Here is a 24485-nt window from a genome sequence, read left to right as displayed (position 1 = left end):
GGAATTTTTCAAATTCTTGCCGTTTGCAGGCAATTTAATTTTGAAATTTTACACACAAACTCACACACACATTCTCATTTTCAATCTCAAGCAACAACAACTTCGAACAATTCTTTTTTTTATATGATTTTAAAATGTTGGCAAACTTTAAAAAAAAAAAATCATGGCCGACGAATTGAGAGAACGGTTTTACCTTACTATGTTTTTATCATGGGCTGGATTTCGAATTCTTAACGAAGGAAAAATACCTTGGATAACGACGGTTCGGTTTTGCTGAAGAATGGCCTAGTTCTCGAATCGAATTCTACATTAGTTATCGAAGGTGAGACTGGAAAAAAAATATTTGTTTTCCAATCATTTTCGAATTGTTAACCAATTGTTTATTGGGTATGTATATTTCTCTCAAAACAAGATTTAGTAAGTAAGTATAACCAGTGCTGCCAGCCCCGGCAGGGCAAGTTTGATGTCGAATTCAAAAAGCGAAATTCCACTTTCACCTGGGAAGATATGAAAACTAAACTAAACTAAACAAGTGGCTAGACAAAAAATTCCATAGGCACTGGAGTGAATGTCACAAAAAGCTTCAAAGACACGAGCGTCTGTCGCTTCTGTAAGGTGGGCGAAGAAACGCCAAAGCACATCCTTTGTGAATGCGCTGCTCTCGCTAGACGCAGGCTCGCTCAATCCAATCGAAATATGGAACAAAAAGCCCACCGAAGTTTTAGCCTATATTAAAAGCGTTCACTTATAGGGTAAAAGGGCCACGCACATTAGACCACCCTAGAGGTCACAGAGTTCATGGGTCATAATATTAACAGAAACCTCTCACTCAAACCTTCCTGTGGAATTCGCGAAACCCAAAAGTTTCCGTATTCCTACTTCGGCTATGTCGGTTAAACTTCGAAAAATTCTGAACACATAAACTTTCGCTTTCCTTTAAAAAGTGCGAGACATTCACATAGCAGGTGCCGCAAGGTTTCTAGCTCCTCTTCATTTTTGCAACTTCTGCAGAAGTCTGACCCTCTCAGCGAGCCTTCTAATGGTTTTCCGTTCCATTTTGGCCTCGTCTCGTATTGCTGCAAGTGGTGAGACTAGCCCAACTGTTACTTGCTAATTTAAGAGATAGATCCCTTAGAACGAACTTGCAGGGGTAACGAGGGGTATGCCTAAACCCTTCCAGGATTTCGAAAGTGGAACGGATGTGCCCTCTCGTGCAAGTTCATCCGCCTTTTCGTTGCCTTGCATGTTCCGTTCCCAGCTACGTCGATATTCTTTAGGATTGCGGTATGGTCATACTGAGTGTTTCTGCAGTAAATAAATAATTTTCGAAATTCAAAGTTTTGCCAGGCTTGGCGAAAGTACTTTTCTTGTCAAGTCTGGCCGCATGTTAATGCTGTATATAGCTGCAAGTCCTAATAATTCTGGCTAAATATTATTAAATCACAATAGGGGTATTCACCAAATTGAACTAGTGATCTGGCACAAGGGCAAGTGCTGATTAGCTCAAAGCAACGAAAGTTTTTTTAAAGTTGTTGCTTGAGCTAATCAGATCTTTTGCCCGAGCGCCAGGTCGCTTGCTCAATTTGGTGAATACCCCCAATATTTTTTTTTTTTATTTGAATGCATGTATAGTATATGTTTCGACGTTTTTCACCATTCAACAATATGCTATGTTCATAAGTTATGTAAGTAGGATATTGGCAATACGTAATATTATTTGTTCTTTCATAATTTCGCAACCGTTTTGAAAGTGTTTGTCTGTATTTACTTAGTTAGGTACAAATGTGCATACAAAAGTAAAAGTTTTGGAGTTTGGACTGCTATAAACTATATTTTTCGATTTAAATACATCTTTGCTTTCTGTGCCTTTTGTAAAATGTTGTGAAAATCTGAATTTTTCATTTTAAATTTTTTCATCCTTTACGTTGATGTTCTATCACTGTTCATTCCGTTGTTCTATGTAATTATTTCTTTATCTTGTATCAATATCCACATATGTGTATTTATGTCGTTGAACCCGTCTTAAGCAGGGATCACACGATTTGTACATTTTCACGGTAACCGAGAGGTGTTGTTTGGAAAGTTGTTGTTGAGCTGAACTCATTCTTGACACAAATTTCTATACAATACCACTCTGTGGCTGCCAAATGTGCAAATGTACAAATCGTGTGATCCCTGCTTTATTCTTTTAATTTTTAATACACACGCTTTTCCTTGTGAATTAATTTCAATTATATGCTATGTATTTGCATCCATCCAGACTATGGTGACCCATGGACGTGTCGAGCTGCTCGCCCATCCACTCAGTCAAAAGTATTTACAAATGAAATGGAATTCATACGGCAAATATTTTCATCTTGCCAACTTGCTGATCTATTCCATATTCCTGCTGTTTGTCACCGTTTTTTCTTCGCTGATGATGAACGGCATCGAAATTCGTCCTTTGTCGATAAATTCGTCCATTGTGGATAACTGGAATGTTTCGCTGACGAATGACACGATTTTAGAGTGAGTTGAGAAAACATCTCTAATTTAGACTAAGTATTTTTCGTACCAAGAAAAACTATTCAAAAATTATATTTTTGTTTCTCCCAACCAGTGACCAGAAGAATCTCAGCAACACCGATTGGTCACAAAATCCAGCCGGTGGTGGAGAATCTTTTGCTATGAAATATGGCGAGACCTATGAGTGCCTACATCATTCCACCGCCTTGGTATTCTGCGCTATAGCAATCGTCGTTTATATAGCCTGCAATTCTTTGCGTGAAATTTTACAAATGTACCAACAACGGTTACACTATATCTTCGAAATAGTCAATTTAATATCTTGGGTTCTACATATATCCGCCTTGATCATGGTATGGCCTGTATTTTGTTCGGATGGCAATATATCGACTGTGCACTACTCGGCTGCGGCGGTAGCGGTATTTTTATCATGGTTCCGTCTACTACTCTTTCTACAGCGTTTCGATCAAGTAATTTGTGAATTGAGAATACCAAACTTTCGAGGAATAAAATTAAATTTGTTTATTTTTTTTTTCACCAGGTTGGCATATACGTTGTAATGTTTTTGGAGATACTACAAACTCTGATAAAAGTATTGATTGTATTTTCGATACTTATCATCGCATTCGGTTTGGCATTTTACATTCTTCTATCGAAGGTAATATCAGATATAATTAAAAATGTTAATCACGCAAAAATTTAGCAAAATAGTGAACTAAATTTTGTACACTAATACACCTTGCCACTTCTCAATTTATGAAGTGTGGTATTTATGCCGTTTCACAGATTAACGACGCTCAACCGAATCATTTATCATTCTCTAATATACCGATGTCACTGTTGCGCACTTTTTCAATGATGTTAGGCGAACTTGACTTTGTTGGTACTTACGTCAACACCTACTACCGTGATCAGCTGAAAGTACCAATAACATCATTCCTGATTTTAAGTAAGTATTGTTGACAATATTGAAGTAAAAATACAGTGCACATTCGTACTATGTACATGGAGCGTTCCATACCAAAACGGACGGGGCTCACATTTTTGATTTGTTTCACATTTTTAGGGTTGATGCATAAACATAAATAATAAATAAATATGAAATTTGAGCTTGATCAATACATTTTGGAAAACTTTACAGCACAAAAACAAAAACAAATCGATTTAATAGCCTTCGAAATATCTCGAGAACGGGGCGACGAAAAAATTTGAAAAAAATCACACATACATATCTAAAAATTCTCTATGAAAAGAAATTATTTTAAAATTTTTTTCTTTACACATTTTTCACACAAATTTTTTTATAAAAAAAAAAATAGTTTTTGAAAATATGTCATCTCAAAAAAATTTAAAAAATTCACAATGATAGCTCCCTGCAAAAACGTCAGGCGGTTTGTTTACATGCCATTGGTATAACACTGATTTGGCTGAATAATTATTAAAATCTATACAATTAAGATTTAAGAATTAAGAAATCAAATAAATATTTCGTTGTTTAATTTAATTTTTTAACAAATGCAAGATTCTTTGCTTTCGCCTCGTTCTGTTTTTGTCAACAAATGCAACCCTGCCAATCGTTTAACACGCTTCAGGAATTTTCAGGAAGAAAAACTCCGGACAAAATCCTGTAACTTCTGACTAGGAAATATTCTAAAAGGATCCCTGAGTATTTGCAGCCTTCTCTGATGTGAATTGGAAAATAGGTAGAGCCTTTACACAGGAAAGTACATAGATGGCATTCACATCAAGTCATGCTAGTTATATCACAATGAGCCTTCTGGCAGAAGAGACACTTTCTACATTCCCTATGTACAGTAGCAGTCAGCGTAACTTAACCTAATCTATGCACTTTGCGGAATTTTACCAATTTTTGTCGCCAAAAATTGATTATAATCAAACAAGTAGATTATTTAAAAAACATGATTTTTTGTTGATTGGAATACAATTTCCCACATTTTTCAAAAAAAAAATGATCTTAACCCTTGACGACCGATGGGTCAAAATGGGTAGCTTTTTAATTTGTAGTTTAATTGAAATAGTTTGAGTGCAAAGTCAAATCAACAATGTTGTCAACATACAAAATGATTGGCGGACCGATTCTAAATTATGCTGGCACATTTGACGGAGATATAAACCTGACAGAATACCATACTACAGAACATAATATGCTGCCGCATGGCCCATCGGAACAGTGGCTTGCTCGAAGCGTAGGTCTGCACATCTGGGCCCATCAAATTCGACATATAAACTTAAGTTGCACAACCACTGAACCCGAAGTTTGCAGGCGGACAATAAAACGAATTCATCGAAATACAATTTCGGCCATAATTAGTAGTACACCTCTTTTCATTTAGTCTGTACAGGACGAAAAAGCACGTTTACTGGGCCTACCGTTAGTAGAGCTTGACAATAACGATTGTTAGACTAGCCTAACTACATAGGCGGGCTTTTCGTACCACAACAACGACACCAACATGAGTTATGTCAATGAGGATACTTGCGAAATTCCGTCCAATCGTCTCTAACTTTCTTCTTGGTATTACGCTAAAATATTTAGTTGGTATTACTGGCTTGCTTGAAAGTCGCTCCCCACACATTTAGAGCCGATTCTTAAAACTACTACATATGACCGAATACTAATCCAGCTATGTTTGATAAAGTCACATACTGTCAACGATTACTCAATATGAACGAAAGAAGCATAATTTTTTCAGAGGCCTTAACCCTCTAGTAGGCCAATTTTTTTATGAGTTGAAAAATTCAGGAATGGGTGATTTTAGCACGAGAAATCCAAAACTGATGTCCATTTCGATCTGTGACAGTGACTTTTTCCTACAGGGGTGAAAAACCAAGACCGTCTGGAGACGGGCTCGCCGATATACTTACACATATTTTCAGCTTTCTCTTACACAATGTTGACCTACGAACCGGCAATGTCGTCTGCAGACGATCAAAAATGCAAACTGGGTTTAAATATGTCGGCAAGCCGGTCTGTAGACGGCGTGTGTTCGAAAGCAATTTTCTCCATTTCGGATAGTCACACAATTATAAAACTTATATCAAAATACTGTGCTTTTAACTACGAAACCCACTGAATTTTTTTGTATCAAAAAAATGTTCAAAAGAAAAAATTTCTTTAATTACGAAATTATTAAAAAGCAAAAAATAATTAATTTTAACCGTGTTTTCAAAATCTGTAATTCAACTGCCGATTAAAATAAAACGGATTGACATAACGGATTAAAATTTACTTCGCCATAAGGGTAGGATTTTTGTGTAAAGATCGTGCCTTACGAATATAGAAAAAAATTATTATAGGTGCACTAAAAAGGTGTTTAGTTAACGACCGTCTGGACGCGGTTCTGCCTACTAGAGGGTTAAAAGCGGTACACATTGTAGAAAGTGGGGTCACATTCAAAATCAATTTGCATACATACATAAGTAGGAGTAATTTAAAATAATGCTAATATGTTAATTGTATTTCCAGATTGAAATTACATGAAATTCTAAACCTTCTTTCAGGTGTATTCATGATTCTTATGCCGATTCTGCTAATGAATCTACTCATCGGTTTGGCGGTTGGCGATATTGAGTCTGTCAGGCGTAATGCTCAGTTGAAGCGTTTAGCTATGCAGGTAATGTAACATAACATCAATATGTCGACATTTTTTTTTTTTAATTGAAAAATAAAAAAAAAAAACACCATTATAATTGAAGGTTGTTTTGCATACTGAACTGGAGCGTAAATTGCCCCACATGTGGCTACAGAAGATCGATAAAATGGAGCTGATCGAATATCCTAATGATACGAAGTGCAAAATCGGTTTCCTCGATTTTATTTTGCGTAAATGGTTCTCAAATCCATTCAGTGAGGATAGTAAGTACATTATGATGATTGTTTCAAAGAATTTTTTTGTACATATTTCGGCTTTTAGGAAATTTTACTTTTTATTTTGAGCTATTAGGTGTACATAATAGATACATTAAATCGTACCAGAAAAAATGTTTCTCCGTACACTTCTGAGTCTAAAGTATTTTTGCAAGGCAGTTTCGAAAAAAAAAAATATTTTTGGCCTTTTTACATTTTTCTTCATTTATTCGGCATTTATAGTCGGATTTTAAAGTATATACACACATATTGTGAAAATTCAAAATCACTGAACTGGAACACACATCTCACAACTGTTACCAACAAACCCACAAAGTAAAATTGCACGCTATAATCATAGACATACCGTTACTAGCCATACTCATTAAAAAGGAGGTTTTCGCCCTATGACCACCGAATTTAACTAGCATGAAATGTGTAGGTTGCGGGTTTTATCGGGAGTGTCGTCCCGTCCCGCCCGAAAAATGTCTAAAGACCTTGCCATTTTGAAATCAGTACCGTGGGTCGAGATTTCTAGCGCCCATCTGGGATCAGATGTCTAAACTTCCCAAAATTGACGAAGATATGTGTCTTTCCATCTGCCTTTTGGTATACCAATTAGATGAACTGATCAAACTTTGAATGCGTTTTCCCACTAAACTTAATTTTTTTTTTTAAGTAAACAAAAAAATATAATCCAAGAGATTTATAACCTGCTCTCGTGGAATCTCTGAGCAAATAACCTTAGCCGTGAGGACATAATCAGACCGATTCTGAACAGAAACTCCCCGGGAGTTTTTCTCTTTTCCCTTTCCTTCTATCACGAATAAAAATTCCCTGAGGATTTTTTAATTTTAAATGGCGGAGTTAAGCTGTCAAAAAAGTGTCAAACATGTCCCAAATTTTCGGGGAAAATGCTACTCCCTGGGAGTTAATTATTAGAGGATTTCTTTCTCCGGAGAAACAAATTCCCGGAGAACAAACTCCCCAGGCGTATTCAGAATTGCGCTCAATAACTCCAAACGCCAACCTGGCACGGCACTGCATGTTCGGGTTGCATGGCTTTTTCTAGTTTTCAAAGGTTGAAATGCCCTTAACTACGTCCTTTTGTCGTGAAGGTCAGTGAAAGTAATTTTTTGGCGGCTTTCCTTAACACAGATTTACTAATGTCCATATGGAAGCTATCCAAAAATCCTTAGGCGAGCTTAGAGTCGAGGAGTGTGTCTGCTCATGGTTAGTGACGCAGTTGCAGTGCACGGACTTTACCACTTTATTGGTAGATCCACCAGCTTTTTATCTATAATATATTCTCTACCATTTTTACCGGAAAGAAAGCAAAGAAATTTAAATACATATTTTGGCATCGAAAAATTCATTGAATAAACCTGATAATTCATACATATGAGGTCTAAGACTCGCTGAACCCGAATCTGATGTCCATTAACCTCTATAATGCCAGTTTCGAGGTCATTTGAGGATTAAATTAGGACCAACAATTTATTCATTAAAAAAATAAATTTGTTTTTGTTGTCGCTAAATCTAAATATGGGGGTCCCATTATTCCTCAAAGTCATCCCAAGGTTAAATTCGGAAGAATTGTATTGAATTTTTAGGTTTATTTTTTTGTAGAATATATTATTTACGTGGAATACATTTTTGTTGTTTTGTATAAAAAATACAATTTATCCCAAGGCGAATTCATATTAGGGGATAGCAGGAGTACACAAACCAAAAATACACTAAAAAATTTTACGAACAATGCCCGTAAGAATTACAGAATCACTTTAATATTAAGAACCACCGAAGCGAAAATCCATCTGTTCTGGTAACACAATCTTTTATGAATTCGCAATGTTTTATCCTAATGAGTAAAAACTATCGGATATTGTTTCTTTTAAAAAATCTACCAACTTCTAAGATTTTTTGTAAGCAAAATGTACCAATATTAATTTTTTCGAAAGCCGATCACTGCGCAGTTGTGCAGCAGAGAGAGAGCTCAAAAGAAATACGCGTATAACTTTATATAATTTGAATACAACTAATACCAGAATAGATTTTGTGCCATTTTGTTAAAATACCACTTCATATTTTCCACAGCTTCTTTGGACACAATCGCATTTGAAAGCAACGATGATTTCATAAATAGTGAGCTGGAGCGCCAGCGGCGTAAATTGCGGGATATCACCCGTCTATTGGATCAACAACATCAGCTTTTGCGACTGATAGTGCAGGTATGTACAATCTATAATATGTTAAAAAAAAAAATAGATTCAAAAGAACAGAACTGAAATCCATATTTTTTCAAGCGTTTAGCGCTTTTCAGGCTTGCAGTGCTTTATTCAGCAATGAGTTTTATAAGCTGAAATCAGTGTTCAAATATTTTTGAACATGAATATATACAGTGACGAACAAAAGTATTGGCACAGTGAATTTTTCGCAATATATACAAAGTTCTTTATTCCAATTTATTTTCGATAATTTTTTATAAAAAAAGTAAAAAAGTTCGTTCTACACCAGAAAAAATAATAATAAAATCTCTAAACTTTGTGCAAAACTCAGGAAAATTCATTAAATTTGCATAATAATTTGCCACTTTTTTCAGATTTTTTTGAAAAATTCTAGGTATGCAATTTTATAGCCCATTCAAATTTAGTATAACAAAATGCAAGTTTGAAGTCACTAGAAAATCGCGTTGATTTTTGGTAATTTTTTTCACGCAAGTTCCTCTATACAAAGTTTATGTATTATTATTTTTTGTATGGAGAAAATGAGCAACACCTTCCCAATATCTTACGAAATATCGATATTAGCGATTTGGTATTTAAAAACTTTTTTGTAGGAAATGGAATGGCCAACCAGTTTGTCAATTTTTCTGTAGATCTTGTTATTTATGAGATAGGGACCAAAAAAAAACGGGAATTGCAGGAAATTATTAACACTTAATTCAGTAGTAAATCGCTTCAAAAACTGGGGCAAAAACAAATTTTCCATACCAGATTTGCATTTTTTTCGCTTTCGACATTAATTGTATGACTTAAATATTTTCTATTCATGCAAATTAAGAACGCGATGCAATTTGTGGATAATATGTACTATGTCTCCATTGTGAGATTTAATGAAGATTTAGCCCTCTGACGATATTTAACGTTAAATCTTTCCAGATTTACCATATAAAATTAAATCTCGCAAGGCAGCAGATTTAAGTTAATTCTTCAATAATATTCATCAATAAATATAATTTGTTCGGTGTGGCAACCACAAATTCACATGCCATAACTCAAATGACATTTGTATTTTCAATATACAGTTGCGGTAATGGTTCTGCTTCGATAACATTGCATTAAACATCCCCTAGAACTCAGTTCGACTTAAGAAATGCATTGGCAGTCGTCATATCTGCTAGCTACATAGATGTTCATGACATGCCAAAGGCCGACGATTTGAGTTTGTTTCCCCAACTGCTCTTTAAAAAATTTTCTTTCCGCAAATGTTATTCCTTACCGTTTCGATAATTTTTCTTAAATTCGGGAACGATGATTCGGAATATGCTACCATTCGTTACATTTTCCAAACTATATATTGTTACATATTTACTATGAACAAGAAGCCAATAATATTAAGAACTCACATAATGAAAATCCGCTCTCGTACCTTCCTTTTATCTGTATTTCAATGTCCGCAACTATATTTACAAAATCATACATAAGAAATATATCTCGTTGTGGCAATGGAGACGGTTATGATTTACAACTAGATTTATTAAATCTTAATAGATAAATCTCTCAATGGAGACATAGTATAAGATCGCAAGTTGGAATCCGCTTGGTGGTGGCTAAGACGTTTGTACCTCAAAAAATTAAAGAAATCCAAAAAAAAACTTTTTGCTTTTCAAAAAATTTGATTATAAAATTACAATAAAAACTCTAAATTAAAAAAAAATCGTTAAAACAAAGAAGAAATAAATTTCCTGCTTGAGAACTCTCAGGAAAGGTACGCTAGTGTTTTACTCTGTCGGCCATTGCGACTGTTTGAGCGCCGCGACCAAAATGACATACTTATTCCCTTCGCGGAGAATGAATTGGAAGACTATCCTGTCAACTGGATTGATGCTACTAGTATTTCTAGTTTGTTAGATGCTGAGATTTTTTTTTATGTAAATTTTATTAGAAATGTTAAAATATAGCCGTTAAAAATTTATAATAATTTACCACATTAATATTACTCATTTTAACCGACTTCAAAAAAAGGAGGAGGTTGTCTATTCGTCGGAATATTTTTTTATGTACATACATATGTTACCGCATAACCGATTTCGATAATTCTTTTTTAAAGCAAATGTGGTACCTTAGAGGTGGTCTCATCCTAATTTGGCTTAGATCCGATTATTGGATCATGAGAAATTAACGGTAATCTTAAAGTTGTATATGATAATTGAAGTCGGTTTTGTTTATTGATAAAAAAAATTACTTGTTTATTTAAAAATACAAATCGATAAATTGTTTTAGTGATAATCTCATTTCTGATAATCTCATTTCTGTATTTTCTACAAAACCTATGTGAACGCTAAGCATACCTAAACCTATTAAAAATAATTATTTTACCATTTTTTTAAAAAAGACTGTTTATAAGACTAACAAAAGTAAGCTGAAAAGGACGTTCACAATTGAAAAAATTATCGAGGAACAACCAGCAGTTTACGAAAACTACCGAAATGGATGTGAAGACACCCAAAGTTTTAATTTATTGCATACATTTTTTTAATTGGAAATTAATTATGAATTCATAGAAAGAAACGTATAACTTGCCTGCTTACGCCCATGGCTGAATTGTTGAATATGTTGACAGGGTAGTTTTTTTTTCTGTAGGACTAGAACTCCACATCAAAAAAACTTATAGCTGAATAAAGTGCTGAAAGTCCGTAAAACCTTTTGTAAAATTCAACTTTAAATTTTTTTACTGTATCTACATATGTATGTATAACGGTATCTACGATAATTATCATTTTTTATATTACTTATTACAGAAAATGGAAATCAAAACCGAGGCTGACGACGTGGATGAAGGTGTATCACCATACGATCTAAGAGCCGTATCGAATTATGGCAACGGGCCGGCAGCTGGGTCACGTTGGACCTCACCACGAATACGCAATCGCTTACGAGCTGCGCTCAGTTTCAATAAAAGTCTCTATGAGTAGATACATAGATACGCTCACTTCATTAGTTGAACAAAAAAAAATATAAAATAAATATTATGCAAATATTTACAAATGATATTTTCTTTACTTACTCGTACATATGTACATATGTATGTATGTTTGTACATGCATGAATTGTTTTAAGCAGGGACCATAACGGTTATGACTTTATAATAAAAAATTATGAATTAAATGTTAAAATTGGATTTTTATTTTTCCGTTAATTTTAACCGCTTTTCCACAGTCAACTTATACACACATAGAACTGAAAATCGTTGCGAAAGTTGGAAACACGACTATAAATTAAATGTGAAAAGTCTCCATCGTTCGCTTATTTGCAAAAAAATAAAAAAAACAAACAAATGTGTTCTAAGTCAAAGGTCAAGGGTTGGTTATCTACAAAAACTGTTATAGCACTTTCGTCTTTAAGAGTTACCATTTCTGAGATATTGCGATTCAAAATTTTAGTAAAAGGGTGGTGTACATTTATTTATATGTAAATCGTAAATTTTGATGGAAATTATTGTATGTATCTTTGCTTAAGTGCTCATAACTTCTATATTTATTGTTCAATACAGATAAACAGTGAGAAAATTATGCGAAGCACAATACACGAATTACAAATTAAGTCATTCTCTTCTCTTTTTCATTGCATATTCATATTTTGTATATAAATATTATTTTACAAGCAATTTTAACATCTCTGTTCTCTAATTACTTTATATTCACACCTCTGTCATCACTTTCAATGGTTCTATGTATTTTTGTTTTAAGCAATATCACCATGTGACTGTCAATTTTACACACAAAAAATCAATATATTCACGAAACAAGGGCCTCAAAATAGTGAAACTGCATTTTTAGTATTTCTCAAAAAAATAAAAAAAATATAAAAAAAAATTCAGTGCAATATAAAATAACAATTTGGGTATCAAATAAAAGAGAAAATTTTGTAGATTAAATTTTTTGGTGCACGCAGGCGAATAGGCGTTGATATTGTCCTTTTAAAATTTTATACCTGAATATCCTTGAAAATTTTCAGTATTTATTTTGACCAATTTATCTGTTGATGATTAATATACACACGACCACATCCACATTTTCGTCCTTCTGTGGAAAATATGGGAAATATATGGAAAATAATCATTTTATTTTTAAATTTTAAGCTAAAAAATCTGCAAGTTCTAATCGTCGTAAAATAATATTAACTATACTTACGTATTTGTGTTCGTACGTCCTACTGTAATTTACAATGATTTTTTTATTTTTTGAGTTTAACCAATAAAGACTAAAGATAATAATTAGCATTTGAGTTTTATTTTTTCACTCAAGGGAAATTATTATTTTATGATTTTTATTTTTTCGCTCAAAGATAATATTTATTATTGAGTTCTAATTTTTCACTTAAGAATAATGATTATTCAAAAAACTCCAACGGACCAGTGTGATTTCGGACGTATCCTTTTCAGAGATAGTGAGACCCTAATAAAAGGAAATAAGTTCCAAAATTTTCAGGTCAAAATATCAGTTCTTTACGTCTTTACGACTCTTTTATAAATAATCATTATTTTTAAGTGGAAAAATCAAAATCACATAATAATTATTTCCGTTGAGAGAAAAAACAAAACTCAATAGTAATTATTATTTTTAAGCGAAAAAATTTAAATCATAAAATAATCGTTAAAAGCTTATTTAAACAATTTTACTGATAATGATTACCGTCCCTGCTTCTAACTTTATTAGCCTGAAAAAACTTAATTAATTGACAAGGTATTATCAACACGTATTCGTCCTTGTGTGCCAAAAAATTTTAATTATTTCTTTTTCATTTTTTTTTTTTTATAATTTTTTAATCAATCTTTCTCTCAAATTTCTAAATGCTTTTAAAACAAGAGAGAAAAACTAAAGACCCAGTTTTAAAACTTTTTGAATCGCTATATCTCAGAAATTTTAATTCTTATGAACAAAAGTGCCACAAAAGTTTTTCTAGATAATTGCATGATCTACTCCACAAAATAACGATTAAATTTAACCGAAAAAAATTAAAATCCAAATTTAACGATTTTTTATCGAAAAAAAATTAAAATGGAAAATAATATTTAATGGTTATTTTGGGTCCCCGGTTTTAAGATAACTAAATGCCCAAAGGATTTTAAAAACATTTGCACTAAAGAAAAATTAAACAAAATCTATACATACATTTAAACGCTCCCTAGTAAAAGTATGTTTGTAACTTAGCCAACTATACTCTAAAATCGAAGTATATGTATGTATGAATGCACACTTGCGGCCAGCTGATTAAGTTAAGTGACATTTTGACCAGTTTTGGATATTTTTCTTTTGTTTATTTAATCTATTTTTTTTTACTTTACTTTACGAGCTAAACGCAAAAATTTCAATCTTTTTATTCAGAATTTTTAGAAAAATTTTAGGTATGCAATTTTATAGCCCATTAAATTTTGTTAGAATGAAGTGCACATTTTAAGAAGCTAGAAAATCGCGTTGATTTTTAATAATTTTGTGGATTTTCTTTCACACTGAGTAAGCTCGAAAATTTCCATTCTCAAGGAGACGATGGGAGTGAATGCCTACTGTCATGAGAATTATTCTGATCGTTCACGACCCTCACATAGACATATTTAGAGTTTCATTAAGTACTTTAGGGCGATTTTTAGTTGAAGAAGTCGTCCTATGTTCCCACACCGAGCAACATTACTTCCCAAATAAGCAATTCTACCAAGACCCAATAGTAGTGAATCTGTGTGCTTTTCAGGGAGGGTTGAATTCCATGGTCTACCCTTCTAAATATTTCATTCGATGGCCACAGAGGCTGGGAAAATTTCTCTACAAAAAATATGCCTTTATATCCTTCAATCACTCCGATCTTCTGGTGAATCCATATAGCCTCCCCAGTGAGACTAGTAACCGTCTGTTCACGGTATCGAAGGAATTTTCCCTCAATATCTGAGCTCTTTCTTCGTAGTACGAGATATTCGCATAGGAAATACTTAAAGCATTATGCACCTACCTCACCTTTACAACCACCCCGGAAATGGCAGGCTTTGGAGCTAATAGTCCTGTATCGCGCTAATATTCCCGTAAGAAGTTGTATGCCCCGTTCCAAGCCAAGGTCACAGCGATCGATATGTTCATATTAGTCCACCAATTCTTGTCAGATATTCTGAACTTATTCTCAACTTGTGGGGGCAGAGATAATAGTAAGGGTTATGTGTCTGATCTCAATTACCTAAGCGTAATAGCAGACGTTCTTCTCGTACAATCGTCTACTTCTTCATTCTCCAAAACAACCAGAAAATATTGACTATGGGATTTTTAAAAGATTCTAGAAGATTTTGGCATTCCTAAATTTATATCGAGTTAATCGTTGCCGACTTGACGGCATTGATCTCAGTCTGACTGTCTATTACAAAGTTGGGTCACGGAGTAAACAATGTACACAATGCTTACCAACCACACTTAGATCTCAGCCTGAAAAGCATTCAGTATTTTGTAAGTCTGTTAGTCGGATCCCATTCTCAAGTCCATTTGGATCCTTCTATGAGGAATTGATGGTATACCTAGCCCGTCGATAAGAGCCCGGGCTTTTTAAGCGGCATGAAATAACAGAACCCTACCGTGTTTCCGTGTTGCATGTGACAGAATCCAGAGCTTTTTAAGTCGCTTGTTTGTCTGAGAAAATGTAGAGCATTCGGCAGTCTCCTGTATGGCCACAAGCTCTGCGTAAAAGACGCTGCAGTGGTCCGGTAGGCGGAATGACTTTTTGTACTCCTAATTTTTCCCCGATCCGGCTTTATTGAAGGTCGTCATCGGCAAGCAATTTCCCTTTACCTTCAGCAGACTAATCCCTTCCGGAATTGTTGTATGACTGCAGTGTTTCGCTTTCCAGCGGGATAGCTTTCGCAGTCTGACAACTGCGCGAGCTGCATTTGGCTTCACCATAATCTCTATTTGGCAGTATGTTCAGCATCACATTCAACGCTTCCGTGGGCGTTATGCGTGGTGTCCCACTGATTTATAGCAGGGCATCCTCTGCACTTTTTGTAGTGTACTGGTGGCTGATTTCTTGGCCAAAATAGGGCACCAGCCCGCCATATAAAAGTGTCGATCCGACTAGAACAGTATACTATATAAACAATACACCATTCTATGGACATGGCCCATCTACATGTAACTGCACCTTTACAGGTGTGGCTCCCGTAGCTTTGCGCATGCCCAGTCCAATTTCTTATCTAACACAAGTCCCAGATATTTCCCAGATTCACTGGTCGTAAGTTCCCTCTACGCCATAGTAGATGCCTTTAATCGTGGTGGCCTATACTTTCTAGTAAATATTTAAACTCCATTTTGCTTATTTTTACTGGTAGGCCGTTTCCGCTGGCTCACTTTTCCAACCTCCTTAGTTTTCCTTGCATACCATCACAAATGTTTGCGACTTTTGTTCGGCACTGTAGCTTAGAACTACGGTTTATTTTTTAGAATCTTTGTGTTACGGTTTTCTTCCATATTTAAAATAAATTGTGTTTATTCGTTATATGGAAGCAAATGCTTCAAAAAAATCTGAAAAAAATAACGGTAATTTTTAGCCATTTGAAACTTGCACTTAATTATATTACAATTCAATGGGCATACTCTTTTTCCAAGAAATCTAATTAAAATTCGAAATTTTTGCGAAAGTTTGTTGAATTTTTGTTTAATTAAAAGTTTAAAACATGGGTTTTGTTAAGGAATGAAGAATATTTCCATAAAAAAAACAACTAAAATTAAATAACGAAATAAATATATTGTTAAAACGTGTCAGTATGTGGTGCAACTATAATTTTTGCCGACCACTGTATTTGGTATATCTACAAGATTTTATTCTTTAAAGAGAGTGGGAGTATTGAAAAATTATTTCCCTCCAACCTACCCTACAGTGTTACCTATGAACTCAGAAACAGATGTAGATATATATATATACACTTAGGTCTATTTTTATGCGGTACATGCGTTCCTCAGAAAGCCGCATAAAAAAGTTCTTTACTTTCATACAAAAACAGGGGATGCGTTCCAGCATTTTCAAAAACCGCATAAATTCAGATACTCCATGTAAAAAATTCTAAAAAACCGCATAAAAAAATCCAGTGAGGCATTATTGAGCAAAAAAAAACTATTTATTTCTTCACTTCAACACTTATTATTCCATGTAAAACCGAACATTAATGAAATAAATAAGATTTTATCTGTATTTTAACCAAAAAAAATAAATAAAAATACCACAATAAATACACGAATTATGTAAGAATACATAAAAAAAAATTTAGAAAAAAAGGTTTTTTCTTAACAGCGGTCGCCCCTCGGTAGGCAATTTCAAACCTTCGAGTGTATTTCTGCCATGAAAAACAGCTTCTCATAAAAATACAATCGCCGTTCGGAGTCGGCGTAAAACTGTAGGTCCCCCCGCTTTGTGTGACAACATCAAGGCGCACACCATAAATTGGAGGAGAAGCTCGGCCAAACACTAACATATGTGTAAGCGCCAATCTATTATTATTATGTAAGAATACAAAGACAAATTATTTATCAGAAGCATTGTCTTTTACACACTGAAAAGAAGTAATAAAAACTCACAAAAAAGCAAAATCGCTACTGCGAAATAATGGTTTGAAAAACCGCACAAATTCAAATCCGCATAAAAAGAGACCTAAGTGTACATATATTTTTGTTGGTAATATGTACATATACTATGTATGGTATATACAATGTATGTTATGTGTATTATACATACATACATATGTACTTATGTAGGGGTATGAAAATATTGAGAGTAAAAGATTTTTTTACAAATAAATGTATGTAGATACATACAGATGTACATATGTTTGCATGTTTATACAAGGCCAAAAAATTCAAGGACAGCAGGTAATGAATTCCGATGCCGAAAGGACGAATATACAAAAACTTGTGTTTCTACAGTAGAATAAAGAAAAGAAAGAAAATGTTAATATGTAATTTGAAACACAGATAAAACGCACACATGCATACATACATATGTAGGTAAAAACATACTTGAATGCAATAAAAATACATATGTATATAAGTACATATAACGAGCAGTTAAGTATAGATGTATGGTTGTCAATCCGTTTGTGAAAGATGTTTGCTGTATTTCGATAAATTAAAAAAAAATTAAAGTGCAAGAGATTATACATTAAGGAATATGTATGTATGTATGTACATATATTAATGATTAAATGTGGCTATATTTTGGGGTCTTTCTTATGTACAAACATTAACATAAGCATACTCATGTATATACATACATATGTAGATATATATATATTCATGATTTCACAGGCTTACATATATATGTACATATGTATACGTGTACATCCATACACATAAAAAATATTTAAAAAAAGGTTTTCATATACGAAAAAAATTTATTTTTTTTCTCGAGAAGATGCAAAAAAAATACAAAATTATGTACGAACATTTTCAAGAAAATAATCTAAGCAAACTCAACAAAGAATTTAATTGTAATTTTGCTGTTAATAAAAAATAAACTTCAACTAGAAGCAACTTATTGTCGTTTTAATCTAATAAAGCAGAAGTAAATATAGACTTACATGTCGTCGATTAAAGTGCAAAACCGCGTATCAACAAAATGCAAAACCGCGTATGTGAGGTTGCATATTTTTTTTTTAGAGTGTAAAAACACTCATATTTCAAAATGGTTCTCTTTTTTATAAAGCAATTGCATTGAGCCAAGAGCTTGTGTGAGCAAATACAATTTTTGGCAAAAAATTTCAGTTACGCGATTTCGCAGAACGACGATATGCGGTTTTGTACTTTAAGCGACGATATTATATTGGCAAATGTATTTTAAGAATAGCTTGAATTGTTATTTTCTACATACATACATATGTAAGCACGGTTGTCACTTTGGTACAATTGTACCAAATATAGGCCATTACTCTTCGTTTGGGCCTTTGGCACTTTTTTGTTAGTTTTGGGCCTTTTTGAAGCAACGTTCGTTTGAACGCTTCAAACTTTATACAAAATTTAGGAAAATCCGACAAATTTTCATCCAAATTTAAACATTTTGATCTGAATCTTTATAACATTTTTGGGTATGCAGTTTCGTAGCCCATACTAGTTTAGTCTAATGAAGCGCAAGTTTCAACCGCCTTAACAAGCGCGTTGATTTTTGAGAATTTTTGTTTGGAGGCTGCTTTTGCAGTGTTTATTTTTTTATATATATAGCAAGTGCAATTTATAAAAATTGGCGTTGATTTTTCGAAATTTTTTTGCTTACGGCCTAACGCATTTCATTTCATAAGGAATTTATGCTTGTATGGAAAAAAGTACAAAAATTCTCAAAATTCAGCGGGCTTTTTAAGCCGTTGAAGCTTGCCTTTGCCTAAGCTAATATTGTATGGGCTATAAAACTGCATACCCAAAAATGATTTAAAATTCAGATTAAAAATTGCGCTTTTGATGAAAATTTGTCGAATTTTCCTAAATTTTGTGTAAAGTTTGAAACTGCTTATTGGGTTCGGTAAAAGCATGAACGGTATTTTTATAGAAAAATAACAAAAAAAATAAAAAATTTCGAAAAGCGTTACGATTATTAAAAAAAACATCAACACGTGGTCACTTGTTTGAGTACATTTTGTCTTATTTTGGACCTTTTTACTTGTATATTATGGTAGAAAAATTTTGATGAAGTGGCAACCGGGTATGTAAGTATAGACTGAATTTAATTCCTCAATTCTCTTTAGATTAAAATCTAATTTTCAAAGAAAATGCATCGAATCACATCGAACGACGATATGAATTGCTTTTTACTTTCCAGGGCGACATCAAGCGGACAATAGTTGCACGTTGAAAATAGTAGGTATGGCAGCGTCAATGTATTCGTGCCACCGTATTTAGTTTTAAAAGTAACGAGTAGCTCACTATCGCGTTGCCGTTTCGCAAAAATCCGGCATGCGCAAATTGTATATGGGCTCTGTCACACGGTCAGTAATTATCACGATATTTGGATCGCGATCTATATTGATGGATTGATGGATAGCGCACGAATGCTACATGTTCAATATTTATCGCGCCAGTATTTGCATAATTTTTGTGGCGAACGCTTATTATCACGCAAGAAAATATTTTTATTTTGAACGTATAATTTACAGATAATGTATTCCGGTATTGTGATCCGCGATCCAGATTTAAAATTTTTTAGAAATTTTGCGATATGGATCATGATCCATCAATACTGCATGCTACACCGTCATTAAATATCGCGATAATTGGATTACGTCAATAAATACTGACCGTGTGACAGGGCCCTATAGAATATCTCTTATATGTAGGCTACACTTTCATTTGTATTGAACTAAAAGTGAAGGTACACAACATGCGTTCGCCGGCAAATGCGTGACACCTTTCCGCACATTGGTCTTTCAATCATAGTTACTTTATCGTTACAATCATGACGCAACGATTACGTGACGACTACGCGTTCGCACACTCGGTTGTGATATTTCAATTCATTTGACATCTAAAAATTCACTTGGAGCAGGTATTTTCTGTTTTTCTGGTTGATTTTTTCGCGAAATATTTGCAAAAACCTGCAATTTAAAATATATGGACTTTGCTGCAACAATTCTAGACATAATTTTTCCTTAATATCACTTCTTTTCTTTTCCTGAAATATGTTTTGTGCACGCACGCAGAGACTTTTTACAATTTCGCCATATTTTATAGTTAAAACTTTCACATTTATTGAATTTTATTGTAATTATCACCTTTTTAATAATTTCCACAGATTTTATGCAAAAAATACTGAATTGTCATAACCATTGTCAGAACTGCCACGCCACGGAGACAATTATCAGCGTTTTTGACAACCAATACGTATCCTTTACTTTCTTGACAGCATTGTCTAAGGTAAGCACGCCGTAACCTTATTGTTTGGCGGCATTTTATAAAAGAAAAAGTATTCTGTGAAATGACAACAAATCTGTCTCGCTTGCCAGAAAATGGGTAGAACGTAATTGGTCTTCTCCACGAGTAGTGCCAGGCGACTTTAACGCGTACCACGAACTCTGGCACTCCAACCTGGGCAACGACCAGCGGGGTACACTAATCGCAAAACAAATTGACGACTCAACGTTTTGCACTGTAAACAACGATGCCCCACCAGGGTCTTGGGCAGCTCGGCATATATCACTATAGCAAGCGGGGGTCTGATAAATTCCATTGGATGGCAACCAGTACTCACGCTCGCATCAGACCACCTACGCATAGTAGTCGCGATAGACCACCCAAGGATCACTAAAACCCGCCCGCGCTTTCCAGCTGAAGCGGCGGGACTCGCAGACGAGCGTGATCGAATCCGCCAGTCTATTCCTGGTGATCCCTGTATCAGGGATCTCAACAAGGACAGTAGCGAACTAGTTAACGAACACAAGGGGAAAACGTGGAACGAGCACCTAATGACCTGCAATCTCTCCAGCGGAGCTAGAGAACTGTCGACGACAGTAAAATCTCTATCCCATTCGACGAAACGTAAGGAAAACGTTGCCCCTACATTTGGCGATACCATCACGTGGGACCCACGGAGAGAGACAAAGCCCGCCGCAGTGTGCACACAAACTCCGCCCCCGAGACACACTAGCGTGCTTTACACCGGAGGAGACGCAGGCAGCTGTAAAAAACGCCAAAGCATCCAAGGCGTTAGGGTCTGATGGAATCTCGATTCAGATGCTGAAAAAGCTAGGACCTGCGGGAGTCGAGTGTACCACTGCAGCGTTCAACTTGTCACTGTCCACCCTGATCATCCCTGAGATGTGGATCATTCCCCCTCCTTAAGCCAGGTAAGAAGGCGGACGCAGGAGACTCTTACCCACCAATCTCCATCATATCCCTCTCCAACGAAGCATCTGCAACTATCCCAACACCAACACGGATTCCGCAAAATGCACAGCACGACCACTGCACTAAATGCCATCACCACACACATAAGCGAGGGTCTGAACCAACGTTGACCCTGTCATAGACGGTCCTAGTCGCGGTGGACCTGTCGAAGGCCTTTGACCCGGTAAACCACGCGACCCTTTGCCAAGGTGGATAACCAGCTATCTGTGTGGACGTCAATCATCGGTCGAATTCCGAAACGCCAAATCCAAGCCTCGTAGGATTAAACAGGGGGTCTCCCAATGCGGCGTACTCTCCCCGACACCGTTTAACATCTATATGGCGAAGCTCCCTCCGCCGCCAGCAGGAGTTAACTTAGTGAGCTAAGCCGATGATTGCACGATTATGGCGACGGGCCCCAATATTGACAGCCTGTGCGGGAAAATCAGCGACTATCTCACCGATTTTGCAAATTTCTTCACTGCGAGGAGCCTCACCATCTCCGCCGCGAAATCCACCGCCACACTGTTCACCACCTGGACAAAGGAAGTTAGGCTAGAGCTGGACAGTACTTGGGGAGCCGACCAAGAAATCGTACTCACTACGTACAAAGCAATCGGCCGGTCGGCGGCAAGCCACGCAGCGCCAGTGTGGACGGCAGTTACCAGCGATACACAGTGGATAAAACTACAAACTTGCCAAAATGAAGCTCTACGCACGGATACAGGCTGCCATCTCATGTCGTCCGAGCATCACCTCCACCAAGAAAGCCAAATGCTGGCGGTGAAAGAGCACAACACGTTGCTATCGAAGCTGTCTTTCGTGGGATGTCACCGTGGAAATCACCCCAATAACGCCCTGCTTCGAAACGAACCGCCTCCCCGACATTGCAGACGTCACATGCACGACTGGAAACCCGACGTTGAGCCGTGTGTAGACCATTGGACGCAGAGAAATCCAGAGTGGCGCTTCTCGTTATAGGCGGTCGACTGCCGCCCATCAGCATCGACGAAGTCGAACTGCCAAGAGAGATCAGGTTCACCCTAGCACAACTCCGTTCTGGGTAGTGCCACAGACTAAACAGATGAACCCAAAAGTGGCAGATACATGCCCTGCATGCGGACAAGGTCCACACAACACCCAAATCTCTTCGCATGCGCCTCTAACCCCACGATCCTGACATCAGAAGCACTATGGGCAACAACAACAGGATAATATTAATTGATGTCCAGTTGTAATTTTGGTTGCAAGATATAAGTTATATCAGTGGCCATGTTTGTGTGGGCATTTTGTGAGCAATTGTAAGATGACTTCTAGAACGTATTTTTGCCGGATTTATAACCTATTTCCACCAAAGACTTAACTGTTGTTAAGAGCTCAGAAAAGTTCAAATAATTCTAACATGGGGTGATCGGAAAGTTAGGTTAAGTTTTGCTTTTTTCCTTTCGTTTGCTTCCACTTAATAGGTGGAATTACCCTCTTCGAGTTGTAATCTCCGTTTTTCAAACAGCATAAACTGCAGTTAAGGCTTGGTGGAGATCAACTATTAATCGCTTAAAAAATTTTTAAAATAGGCTTTTTTACATCCAAGTACACAATAATAAATATTTTAATAAAAAACAGCTCAATTTTTGCATTTATATTAAGGGCCGGTTACTCAATGTCTGGTTAACACTAATCTCTGGTTAAACATTGTTATCGACGTATTCGACTCCATTCATATAACAGGGAGTCGGTAACGTCGATAACGATGTTTAACCAGAGATTAGTGTTAACCAGACTTTGAGCAACCGGCCCTTAGATATCAATAATGTTGCCACCAAGAAAATTTCGTGTAATTGAAAATGTAGGTGTCAAACTACCAAATTGCCGGCAATAGATGGCAAGATTTAAGCTCTGATACATATAGCTCTTGAAGAGCAAATATCCATTGGATATTTATATTCTAACATTTGATACATATTAAACTTCATCCTGTGGAAACGGGAAGTAAGGGCTCTGTCACACGGTCAGTATTATCGGATCGGATTATCGATGGATCGCGCACGAATGGGCACGTTCAGAAGGCGCAACAGCTCAGTAACTGTTGCGATTGCACCTTCTGAACGCGTTGTTTTGCATTTCTGACCAACTGAACAGTTGCGTGTTAGATAATCGTAATATTTTTATGATCATTTGAGACAACATGTTGTGTGTTTTGAATTTGACAGCTAATCTATCAAGGCGTTCAGAAGGCGCATTATGATCACTGATTTTTTTTAGCAACGGTTGCGCTCATCTTCTGCGCCTTCTGAACCTACCCAATGCTACATGTTCAATATTTATCGCGTCAGTATTTGCATAAGTTTTATGCTCAACTCTTATTATAAAGCAAGAAAATATTTTTATTTTGTTCGAATAATTTACACCGTCAATAAATATCGCGATACTTGGATCACGTCAATAAATACTGACCGTGTGACAGTGCCCTAAGGGAGATTTCCCAACACGGGAAGACGGCCGATCAATTTTGATTATTAATTAAATCGATTAGTCTGGCAACTCCAGTAGTTTACTCGCTCGTTTCTTTTCTGTCATCTTTCATCTTTTCCATCTGCCGTCGTTCGTTCATTCGTTCTTCGTTCGTTGCTGGTGTAGTACGTGTAGATTGTGAGCGCGGTATTGTTCATATAGAAAAATCACACCGTCGCCATCTTTAATTTTTTTCACTTGAGAAAAGTGTAAAAATTACAATTGTATCATAAAATATTACTGTGAAAGTAGAATCTTCGACAGAAGGTGAGTAAGTTCATCAAATTTAGCATGATTTTTAATTTTATTTAATTTATTACCTGGCTTGGGTTCTTGGTATAGATACACATTTCTATATGTGTGCATATATGTTCTTGTGTAATTATTGATTTTTCCTCGATACATAAGTTGGAATATATGTACTAACTTAATCGGCGTTGTCTAAAATTGTTACATAAAGAAATTATAAATTTTACATGCGGGAAAAAA

The 24485-nt window shown here is 35.5% G+C and overlaps 1 protein-coding gene across 1 annotated transcript in view; it reads left to right on the top strand.

Annotated features, from left to right (window-relative positions):
* The window catches only part of LOC118747107 (transient receptor potential cation channel subfamily A member 1-like), a 106135-nt gene extending 94411 nt beyond the window's left edge, over positions 1-11724 (top strand). The window contains exons 13-20 of the mRNA XM_036481097.1: positions 2261-2508; positions 2600-2975; positions 3047-3163; positions 3292-3454; positions 6028-6140; positions 6223-6382; positions 8471-8604; positions 11397-11724. Of these exons, the coding sequence (XP_036336990.1) occupies positions 2261-2508; positions 2600-2975; positions 3047-3163; positions 3292-3454; positions 6028-6140; positions 6223-6382; positions 8471-8604; positions 11397-11570 (1485 nt within the window). The 3' untranslated portion in view covers positions 11571-11724. The remainder of the gene's footprint in view (positions 1-2260; positions 2509-2599; positions 2976-3046; positions 3164-3291; positions 3455-6027; positions 6141-6222; positions 6383-8470; positions 8605-11396) is intronic.
* Positions 11725-24485: the final 12761 nt, after the last annotated feature.

Source organism: Rhagoletis pomonella, unplaced genomic scaffold (assembly GCF_013731165.1).
Source record: "Rhagoletis pomonella isolate Grant_MI unplaced genomic scaffold, Rhpom_1.0 Rhpom_scaffold_00011, whole genome shotgun sequence".
Lineage (NCBI taxonomy): Eukaryota > Metazoa > Arthropoda > Insecta > Diptera > Tephritidae > Rhagoletis > Rhagoletis pomonella.
This window is presented reverse-complemented; position numbering and strand designations above follow the sequence as displayed.